The sequence below is a fragment of the Alligator mississippiensis genome, chromosome 8 (genome assembly GCF_030867095.1).
Source record: "Alligator mississippiensis isolate rAllMis1 chromosome 8, rAllMis1, whole genome shotgun sequence".
Taxonomy (NCBI): domain Eukaryota; kingdom Metazoa; phylum Chordata; order Crocodylia; family Alligatoridae; genus Alligator; species Alligator mississippiensis.
The window spans coordinates 38,949,935-38,961,786 of record NC_081831.1 but is presented as its reverse complement, the minus strand read 5'-3'; the positions used below and the strand labels follow the sequence as shown (position 1 = coordinate 38,961,786).

The following is an 11,852-nucleotide window of genomic DNA, read 5'->3' as shown; positions in this document are numbered from 1 at the left end:
ATTTTTTGCTAACATAATTAAATATTTGCCACAGCTAATGCTGGGTATTTTTTACTGGAATGTACTGGTGCTCCTGCCTCTACTTAGAAAGGTCACAGGTTCCTGGATGGAGGGTCTTGATCTTTTACTCAGGGTCACAGTGATCATTACATTTGGGGGCAGGAAGGGATTTTTCCCATGGCCCAATTGGCACAGGTAGTGATGGTGGGGGGTGGAGGGGTTGCCTTCCTCTGTAGCAGGGGAGAATGGTTATGGTTGTTTTACGAGGTACTTCTAAACATGAACTTACTGACTACTTCCCTTTCATACCAGTGGAAGGGTTGCTACTGGGGATTTATAATGGTTGCTAGTTTGCCTATCAAGCAATCCACCATTCTCCTACCTCACTTCCACATAAATGCAGGTTGCTGAGTACGCTTGAATTTCTAACTGATTTTGAGTTGAGAATGGAGAGCACCATCAACGCTTTTGTGCAAAGTTGAAGCTAAAAGATTTTATGTGAAAATGATCAGAAAAGCTCTACCATGGGCAAGGTGGATTTGGTTTCAACATGACAGATGTTTATATGTCCAGAGAAGGAAATTACATGGTGAAAGTGGGAGGCCCCTAACTTTGGGAAAGATCAGTATAGTTTTTATATTACCCAAATGGGTCTGATATAATCATCTTCACGCACAGACACATCCAGTAGGTATATATATTATATTATATTTATATATATATATACACATTAACAAAGAAGTTGCAAAGAACCCAAAACAAAACAAATATGTTACATATGAAGAGAAAGTATGAGAGTTGCACTGTAACCAGAATTTCACCACATCCCAAGTCATATACAATGGATACTATGATACAAACATCCATCAGCAGCACAGAGCCCTGCAAGAGGCAGAAATACAGATGACACATGAACTTCCTGCAGTGACTTGAACCAATAGTCACTGGTCCTTTTCCCTCTGTGATTCTGCAACCCCTCTGAACAGGATGCTGGAAAAAGACAGAAAGCTTTCCGCGTTCATTTAAAGTCAGGGGCAGCAGAAGCTGGATGGGTTTGGATTGGTTGAAATTGCCATTGTGTCACTATTCCACCAGTCAGTTTTCACCAATGGGATTGGTTGCTAACAGGGTGAAGGCAAAAGTAACAAGCAGCAGGGGAGTTTTGCCTGGAAAGAGGATCCATCTACATCTGCAGAAGTGGGGATGGCTCTCTAGTGTAGATGCCTGACTTGGACTGAGTTTTCTAGTGTAGGAACCAGACTTCACTCCTGGACTTGTCTAAGAGAGGCAAATGACTTGCTTTCCCCACCCTCCATTTAATAACAATTGTGGTCAGGTTTTGCTATTAAAGAAATACTGCAGAGAAAAATGCAGGCAACTTAGAAATTGTTCCTAACCTCAGCACTTCCTTTGGACTGTGCTGGGTCTTCTCTTTCCCACCAACCACATAAGCACTATGGTTCCCCTCCCATCTGTCATTGTTTCAATACTTAACCCTACTGTAACTAGTGCAATTTCATTACGTGCAAACATCACGTTAATGGCTCGTGTGCTCTGAGTTAATGGATGAGACAGAGTCCTCCAACAGAAATTCTGTCAGAACTGTGCCAGGGCCAGGCAACAAAAGCTTGGCACCCATTTTACAAAGGCTAGAATACATCTACAGTACTCAGGCATCCATTCAAGATGGATGCACTAGCAGCCTGTTGGGCTCACCACAAAGGGGACAGAATTAAATGGTATCCCTATGTGGCTCTGAAGACATCAACTTGAAAATGGCAATTTATCTCCATAAAACAAATGTGATTTTGTGCTTAGCTGCAGGGTAAGGCAGCTATGCAGCTTTGAATCCCTACCCAGTGCTGGCCGATGCTTGGGCCAGGGTAAACAAGTAAAAACCTTCCCTGTGCTCTGAAGTTGTCCGTCACACCCTATGAATTACTGCCCTTCAATGATGGCAAAAGCAGCCCAGATCAGTGTCAGGGAAAGCCAATCCATCTCCGATTTCCAGAACAGCACCAGGGGGCATATAATTTTTCTGCAGAGAAAATACCTTGCCCCTCCACCCCCCAACCCACCATTAGGCAACCAGTCACAGTAACTGCTGAATTCATAAGGGTGAGAAATTTGTAGAGCGAATCAATTATGCTCTTTACACACCCCATCCCTGTGAGGAGCTATCACTTTTCTGCTGGTACTGACAGCAACTCAGAGCTAATGAAAAGTATCCTTCAGCACAGATTGTTCAAGACTCTGCAGCCTTTCCTATCTTTCATATCAGCCAGAACTGCAAACCTTTTACAATGTACTGCCCAAAGAACTTATTTGACATAGCTGGAGGGAATGCAGGCACATCCTGTCCTTACTCAAACCCTAAAGAAGGATGCGATGCTGCAGACTTTGTCCATGAGTGTGGCAGCTGCATAATGAGGTACACAACGGCTTGTGAGAGGTGAGGAAGCTGCTAGAGCGAAATGAAGATAAAGAAGGCAAAGCTCAGGCAAAGGAAGTGCATGTCAAACAGAATCAAAGCCTCTCAGATAGTTCAGGAAGGCAGAAGGCAGGTGGGGAGGAGGCAATACACTTACTATCTTATTCAAGTAAGAGGAAATCTCAGATGTTTTCTCCAGGTGGCTGGCATTGCTCTGCAGGCTGTCCCACTCTGAGTCTGTATTCTCTGAGCCCAGGAGATGATTGGACGGCAGCCCAAGTGCATGCTACATACAGATCCAAGTTTAACAAGCCTCTCTCTGTGTCTGCTCAAAAACCCCACTGTCTATGAACCTCCCTTCAACATAGTAAGTTGCCCACTTACTGAAATCACTCCATCTGAATGAATCAGCCTGTCTTAAGAGGCAGCATTATGAGGTAGTTTTCCCATCAGCAAGACACAGTGCTCTCTCCCCATTTGAAAAAAAAAAGAGGAAAAGTTAAAGACAATTTCAGTTCATGAAGGAGCCATTCCACAGGACCCCAAGAAACTCAAACAAGGAAATGTTGCCAGAGGGAGAATTTCCAATGAAACCCAGATTCTGGTCTGGATCCTGTCAGCCAGACTCCTTGTCCAGAAGAAAGATTTCTCAAACTAGGAAGTTTTATTGATGCCAGTTTGACGCTGGGCCCCTTAAACAAGGTATCCCTTTCAGATGGCAAAAGAAAAGCCAATGGACTGCTGGGCAAGTAGCCACAGCATAGCTTCTGTCCTTTGAAGCAGGACTTTAGTGTTGTAGCTACAATAATCTAGAAAATACATGAGAAGCAAGACTTGTTTGGTAATAATCTTTTATTGGGAGAGATGTTAGGGGAGATGGTGGCGAAACTGTCTTTCCTCAGGTCTGGGAAAGAAGCAGATACAGCCGAAGCTAAATACTGTAGAACAATGACTTTTGTTTAACTCCATGTCAATGAAAATAAAGAAATGGAAGAGGACAGTAAACCTGTGGAACAAACAGAAGTTAGCTGAATTACTCGCCTCTTTTTCTCCTTGAAGGGGCTATTTTCATTTACATAATGGGGTACATAAAGCAATTTGTTCTACCTGGTATTTAGCTTCAGCCCGGTCTGCTTTGTTCCCAAAGGAAGGGCACTTTGTTAGACAAGCTTTCAGGCACATCTCCCCCAAATATATAATTGGTTCAGTAAAAGGTATCACCGAACAAACTTCTCACAGCTTTTGGTAGGCAGGGTGCAAACCTAATCTGAATCTGTCCATAGCCATAGCACAGCCTTTCCTTTGCATCCATGGAAATAAGACTTCATACTGTTTCTCATTTGTGTGGAATTACAACATCTAGCTCCCCAATCAAACCAAGGCCCCAGTTTGCAGTGTTTGCATCCTCTAGGTTTTTTCTCCTCAGGATCCACCTTCCCCTGCCTAACTTCTGTCAGTGTTCATGCCTGGGTAAAAAGGCTCCTCACTATAAAAAAAGTGAAATAGTCTGGTTTGAAGAGTCAGTCTCATTCTGCTTGAATAGCAGTTTGAGGTGCCTGGATAGGGAGACAGCCTGACAAAACAGGATTAGCAAAGACCTTGGGGGTTCTCAAAAAACTGAGATAAATGGCAAGAGGATGGAGAGTCCCTGCAAATGTGAAGGCCCTGGGACTAAATTTTGCTTTGGGAATAGCCCTGTGTTTTCTCAGAGAGGGGAAGTGGTCATATTTCCAACAAATGTTGCCAGGACAGGCTGCCCTGCCATTTCTGGGACTAATTTTGATCTTTTTGCTATCTGCCTTTATATAATTTGCCAGTCAAACCTCAAACAAACTCAACCTATGGAAAAGAAAGTGCATTCTGAGTAGATCTCTGTGCAGAAGCAATGGTACAGCTCTTGCACATAAATAATGGATAAATTCCTCACACACTACAGAGTAATCATATACCTTATGGACCACTTGCTTCATTTTGCTTCTGTGCAGATGATTCTGCTCTGCCTGTCTGAGCTTCCCTTGCCAGGTGGCAACAGCAGCAACATGAAGGGTGACCCTGGCTCTTTCCAAAGCCCCCATTCACAGAAGATAAACACTCTTTCTGGGGGAACATCTTGCATTACACCATGAGAAGTTGAAGCAGAGATATCTGTGTGACGTGTTGGCTTCTACATCCTGGTCACATCTCCAAAGCAAAACACAACATATCCTAACAGTGAGAGGGAACACTGCATGATGGAACCAATGCTGCACAACTGGACCTCAATTTGTTCTATGTCACACAGATTAGGTATCGGCCAGTGGGCTGGCTTGGCTGAGGTCTCCCTGATTTACACTGAAATATGGCCTCCTAAAGAAGACAGTTAGAAAATAGGGATAGGGATAGGCTTAACTTTCCTCTGCCACAGGATTTGAGATCTGAGTGCTTGATGAGCGGGAGTTGTTGAATGCTGCTGAAGGCAGGCTCATCCCTGAGAGAACAGTTCTCCCAGTGCCAGTTCCACCTAAACATACTGCCTACTGTGTAAAAGGCTTTAGCTTTCTGGTTGTGGGCACTTCTCTGGATACAAGAGTTATGCTGCTTGTTTTATTTTTTGTTCTGAAGATGCTGCTAAATGGAGCTTCCTGCCTGACTGGTGATTTTGCAGGCCTGCTTAGCATTTCTTGCAAGGCTATGAGGCCTTGCTGATTCTGCTCTTCTACAAGCTCATACCTGGAGAGAGCTGTTTTCTTACCACTCTCCTTTGGATATATCCACTCCACCAATATCTCTTGAGGGGACCATGGAACCAGCATTGTGCCCATCCAAGTGGCTAAGGAGGTGGCACTAAGCCTCCCCCACCACTGTCCTCAGCCCCCAAATAAAACCAAAACAATCCACATGACAATCTGGTTTGAGAAATTCAATCACACCACAAGGGAGTTTCACAAGCTTCATTCACAAAGAAATGGAGCTTGTCAACAAAGTTTATTTAACAGCTTTTTAAAGTTTCTTCCCCACACCCCCCTTAAAAAAATTAGCTTCATGTGAGAGAGTATTTGCTTGCTGAGCACTATATAGCTGGCTGCAGGAAGTGCTTCCTGATCTAGGCTGTTCGGAAGCTCCCAAGGGCTGGCTGCTGACTACTAGCTCCCGTTAACAATCTCCACACAGGACTGTGGAGAACAGGAGGTGCAGGCTGCAGCTTAGTGACAAGCTTTCATCCCTGATACATACGGGGACTCCTGGGGCCTGCAATTACACTCCTGCTGCTCTGGGTAATCTATGAAGTCTGGGGCAGGCAGGCCTGAGAGGATCATCAAAGATTTGTTCCAGATGGTAAATGTTGGACAGACTGGGAGGATGAAAGAAACTTCAAACGTATGCAGATGGAGAGAATTTGCCGGGTCATAGAAGGACAGGGCATTGTTGTCATAATCCAGGAGGACGCCAAGGCGCTTCATCTGAGGGTGGACCTCCACCAGCATTTCTTTGTTGTTGTGTCTCACCACGAAGTTGTTGTTGCAGCGAGAGAAGACCCAGGAGGAGGAGTTCTTGCCAATCCACTCATTCTTTGGGGCAGATTTATATGCTACACCAATAGCATACCTAGAGCAGAGAGTAATAGACACACATTACCAATTTAAATCCACTGAAATACAAAATCCAGATCCCCGAAGGCTAATTTAGCTGTCTGTTTCGAGCGCATACATTCCTCACAAAATGGGGCTGCACCCAAACAAGCCACTGGATGGAAAATGAGAGGGGGTTTCCCAGGTATCAGCTGCTCTGCTCATGTGCAAGCTCTTACTCTACCATGCCTGAAGTTAACCTGCAGTAGCTCAGCTCTCAATGGAAGAGGGGTAAACTACCACTGACTAGTTTTCACCCACTGGGGAGTAAGAGCATGCACACAGGCCATTACCACAGAGTGGCTGACATGATGAAACTCCCCACCCTCCTACTTTTCAGTAATTTGTTACTCCTGCATGTAATTTCATCTCTCTGTTTTACTGTGATGACCCCAGAATACAAGCTATACATGGATTTGCTACAAGCAAGCTGCAAAGTGGGAACAAGACAACAGCAGAAGATACACATTGAAAAAACATGCATGCCAGAAAGTTCCCTGGTGGAACTGATTTCTAGTCACAGATGACATATGCCAACTTGCTATCAAGCCTGCATATTCCCATTCCAAGTTCCTCCATAATGGAATGTTTTAAAAGGAAACTTACCCAAAGCAAAGGAAGGACATTTGGAATCTAGGCTACAATTTGGGTCATAGTTGGAAAAGGATTTTAGTGAAAGGGAGAAATTAGGGACAATAAAAATAAATAACCACAGACTCTAGAGCAAGGGTTTTCAACCTTTTTGGGTAAGTGTACCCCCGATGGCCAGTCAAGAAGGAAGAAGTCCCACAGTGGCTGATCGGCAAGCAGGGGTGGGGTGCAGGGTCCCTCACCAACCTGTCGACGAGAGGGTGGGGGAGTCCCTCCAGCAGGGGACAGAACAGCAGAGGCTCCCCATGCCTGAAGAAGGGTGACTTTGCCCGAAAGCTTGCCAAGAAATTTTTTCCAAATACTTAGTTGGTCTAATAAAAGATATTAGATCTACTCAAAGAACCGTGTCTGCCTATTTTCTTAGACCAACACAGCTACAACCAAAAACCCAGCAACATGGGAGATTTCACAGTGGCTTCAGCACAGAAATTGTTACATTTTTTTCTCAGCAGAGCCCATCTGGCTGCTTTACAACGCGCCATCTGTTGCCTACAATGCTCATCCCAATAGCACAAGTAGCACAAAACAGCTTTACACTACAGAAAATGAGCCTACAGCAGCTCTACTAAGAAAAGCATTATTCCCTTCCAGCCCAGTCTCTTTCTGCCAGGAAGGGAGAAGGGCTAGAAGTGACACAGGCTGGCTCTTTCAGGAGGAACTGTGCATTTCAAGCCCACTGTGTCAGCAAAAGCAAAACAGCTTTAAAAAGATATCAGCTTGACAGTGTTTCTTTAATGTTTGGTGGCTAACTCCTGCTGTACAAGGGGAAGATCAGAGGCAGCGCCTTCCTAGGAACTTGGCTGCTGGGACTTACAGCGTTGCAAACTCCATTCTCTAGTCACATATGAGTGCGTATGTGTGGGGTAGGGGGGTGGAGCTCCTGATGTGAAAGTGTTTTTTAACACCTAGGAAACTTTAAATATGAGTTCATCAACATAAATAGCTTGAAAGCAGCTTGCCTTGTTTATGTTCTGTATCCAGTTCACACCTGGGGTTAACCACTTAAAACAGCTCCCACATCCAGGTGTGGCACACCTGCACACAGCTGTTAGGGGGTCCTAAGGCAATCAAAGAAGTGTTACAAGAAGGTTAGGCAGCTGAAGGGGGATTGTGGAAGGAAAATGGAGGTATTGGGTCTTTGGCATCCAGTAACTTCTGGCAGAGATTAGGGACTATGCCATGCCTGCTCTGAACTCATCCAGTAGCAAGAATGAAGAATGAGAAAGGTGGAGGCCAAAGGAAATATAATCAAATTTTAGGGAAAGGAACATAGGTTTTGTTGCACCCGTTCAATGCCCACTGACGCATTATATCTGGTATCCTGCCTCAGGCAGCAGCCAATCTTGGATTCTTCAAGGTAAAACAAGAAGCATCGTCAGGGGATGGGGATGCAGAGGTGCAGAAGGACGCTTTGATGTCAAGCCAGGTGATGCGAACAAGAACAACCCAGGTAAGTGACAAGGGCCCGGACAAGCTTGGGAACAAGAGGGCAGCACGAACACCCATAGGAGGGCTCAACTGCCTATACACAAATGCTATAAGTATAGGGAATAAACAGGATGAACTCACCCTCCTGTTAGCTAGCAAAAACCCAGACCTGGTTGGGCTTACAGAAACCTCGTGGGATTCTACCCACGACTGGGCAGTAGACATCGAGGGCTATAGGTTGTATAGATAGGATAGAGTCAGGAAAAAAGGGGCGGGGGTGTAGCGCTCTATGTTAAAGAGCAGTACACGTCCTCAATGATCAGGATGGGTTCAGAAGAGGGGCAAACTGATACGCTCTGGGTTAGAATGCAAGGGGGTCATGGGGAAAGGGACTTGGTAGTGGGTGTCTACTACAGACCACTTCACCAGGGGGATGAGCTGGACCTGGAATTTTCCGGTCAGCTCACGGAGGCTGTAGGGACAAGGGATATGGTTGTCAGGGGTGACCTAAACTACCCAGACATCTGCTGGGAAGATCAGTCAGCCACGTCTGAATGCTCATGTAGGTTTTTAGCCTACATACAGGACCTCCACCTAACTCAGGAGGTACACAATCCCACCAGAGGAAATGCCTTGCTGGACTTGGTCCTTGCCACAGGCGATGACCTGGTGAGGAATCTGCGGGTGCTCGACTACCTAGGTGTTAGTGACCATCGTCTGCTGGAATTTACTACCTGGTGCAGGGCAGTGAAAGCAAGCATCAATGCAAAAGTCCTTGACTTCAAGAGGGCCAACTTCAATTTGCTAAGGAGATTAGTGAGAGAGACATTGGGGACTCAGAGCCTCAGTGAGATGGGAATCCAGGACGGGTGGTTGTTCCTTAAGGAGATGATCCTCCGATCTCAGAGGGAGTCAGTCCCAACGTGAACCAAAGGGGGCAAGAGTGCTAAAATGCCCCCTTGGCTCAGTAAAGGCATCCAGGAGGTCCTGAGGGCAAAAAAGGTGGCATACAATCAGTGGAAGCAAGGGGCAATCACCAAGGAGGATTACACTTCCATTGCTAGTGATTGCAGGGAGGCTGTTAGGAAGGCCAAGGCAGAGACAGAACTAGGGCTAGCAACCAGAATGAAGGATTGAAAAAAGTCCTTTTTCAAACATATAGGGAGCAAGAAAAAGGCACCAGGGAAAGTGGGGCCCCTACAGGACAGGCTTGGCAATCTGGTGATTTCAAAAAAAGAAAAAGCTGATCTATTCAATGAGTTCTTTGCCTCCATATTTCTGAGCAGGGACCAGAACAACTCCCCCACTAGGATTACGGACAGGCTCAGGGGACACAACACCATGCCTAAGGTCAGGGACAATTTAGTTATGGAACTTTTGGAGGGGCCTGATGTGTTTAAATCAGCAGGTCTGGATGCTCTTCATCTGAGGGTACTGAGGGAATTGGCAGAGGTCATAGCAGGGCCCCTGGCACGGCTGTATGAGCGCTTGTGGTGCTCTGGTCAGGTCCCAGAGGACTGGAAAAGGGCCAATGTGGTTCCCATTTACAAGAAGGGGAGAAAGGAGGACCCGGGTAACTATAGGCCAGTTAGTCTCACCTCGGTCCTTGGGAAGAACTTTGAGAAAATTATCAAGGAGCACACCTGTGGGGACCCAGCATGGGAGGTAATGCTCAGGGGCAACTAACATGGGCTCACTGCAGGCAGATCCTGCCTGACTAACCTTGTTTCCTTTTACAACCAGGTCACAAAGTCCTTGGATGTGGGCGTTGAGGTGGATGTCATCTACCTGGACTTCAAGAAGGTCTTTGACACTGTTTCTCACCCCATTCTCATAAAAAAACTAGGCGACTGTGGCATTGATGCCTACACAGACAGATAGGTGGCAAATTGGTTCATTGATCATACCCAGAGAGTAGTGGTGGACAGGTCGTTTTTGACCTGAAGGGATGTGGGCAGTGGAGTTCCCCAGTGCTCGGTCCTCAGGCTTGTGCTATTCAACATCTTTATCAGCAACTTGGAGGTGGGTGTGGAAAGCACATTGTCCAAATTTGCTGATGACACAAAGATGGGGGAGAAATGGGCACACTGGAGGGGTGGGACAGAATCCAACTAGATCTAGACAGGTTACAGAGGTGGGCGAATGAGAATAGGATGGAATTCAACGCAGACAAGTGCAAGGTGATGTATCTAGGGAGAAGGAACCTGCAACATACCCATAGGCTGGGGTGTTAACACCCTTCTCAACAACACAGTGGCTGAAAGGGATCTTGGAGTCATTGTTGACTCCAGGATGGACATGAGCTGCCAATGCGAGGAAGCGATCAGTAAGGCTAACTACACCTTGTCATGCACCTACAGATGCATCATAAGCAGGTCCAGGGAGGTGATCATTCCCCTCTATGCAATGCTGGTCAGGCTGCAATGGGACTACTGCATCCAGTTCTGGGTGCCGCACTTCAAGAGGGACGTGGCTAACCTCCAGAGGGTTCAGAAGAGGGCCACTCACATGGTCAGGGGGCAGCAGGCCAGGCCCTATGAAGATAGACTAAAGGGCCTGAATCTATTCAGCCTCCATAAGAGAAGACTAAGACTGAGAGGGGATCTGGTGGCCATCTATAAACTCACCAGGGGAGACCAGCAGAAAATAGGTGAGGCTCTATTCCCCTGGGCACCACCTGGGATAACAAGGAATAACGGCCACAAATTAATTGAGAGCAGGTTCAGGCTCGATATCAGGGGGCATTACTTTACGGTTAGGGCTGCCAGGCTCTGGAATGGGCTCCCAAGCAAGGTGGTGCTCTCCCCTACCTTGGGCGTCTTCAAAACGAGGTTGGATACATTTCTGGCTGGAGTATTATGATCCTAGCACTTGTTCCTGCCCAGGGCAGGGGGTCAGACTTGATGATCTGTTCAGGTCCCTTCCAACCCCAGAAACTATAAGCAAAAAACAAACCAACCCCAAAGCCTGTTTTGTTTTATCACTTTTCTTTGGGAAAGTGAAAGTATTCCTGAATCTCATCTCAACAGCAGCATGGGCTAAAGGAGACAAAAGAAGGGAGAATAGCAGAAATCCTTTAATTTTGGTTGCCTCACACTTTTCACTAGAAAAAATCTTCTGATCAACACTGAGAGCTAAGTGTCCCCTATAGTATGCAGAAAGTCTGTGAAACTGGGCAGAGGGGTTAGTTCTGACACAGGGGAGGAGGATTTTGTTGGTTTTAGAGCAATCTGGTCAGAGCTGCAAAAGCTGTTAAAAGTTGGCAAATCCTGTACAGAACAGTTTACTCAGTACAATACTCTTGATTTGCTGCCCCAAACCATTACTGTCCCATTAGTTCTGTGCATACGCACTGACCCAGGCCTCATTTTATTGTCTTACACAGAACCGTTCTGGATGGAAAAGACCAAAAGTGATCTCAGTCCTTGTCTTCTTGCTGCTGTTCTTCCTCCATCACACCCAAAGGAAGGGTGCAGTGAGCAGGTTTAAATGACTTAAGGCTTGCTTGCTTTCCTGACTGGGTTGGGGGGGTCAAACTCACTTTGTGCCCCATGCCAAATCTAGATTGTGGCACTCCTTGCAGGGCATATCTAGCCTGGGAACAAGGAAGCTGCAAGTGTGGTGGAATTTTCTGGAGCATGTGGTGGTACCATCTCTGGTTCTGTGTTGCAGCTGGAGCTACAGCCACCGTGTACTCTGTGCTGCACCTGCTGCTGTGTCCCATGCTATGTGCT

At 46.2% G+C, this 11,852-nt stretch overlaps 1 protein-coding gene across 10 annotated transcripts in view; it reads right to left on the bottom strand.

Annotated features, from left to right (window-relative positions):
- Nucleotides 1-688: 688 nt before the first annotated feature.
- Nucleotides 689-11,852, bottom strand: part of MID2 (midline 2) — a 464,627-nt gene continuing 453,463 nt past the window's right edge. For all 10 annotated transcript variants that reach the window (XM_059732668.1, XM_059732666.1, XM_059732669.1 and 7 more), the window contains one exon: nt 689-6,016. In XM_059732668.1, coding sequence (XP_059588651.1) covers nt 5,614-6,016 — 403 coding nt within the window. In that variant the 3' untranslated portion in view covers nt 689-5,613. The remainder of the gene's footprint in view (nt 6,017-11,852) is intronic.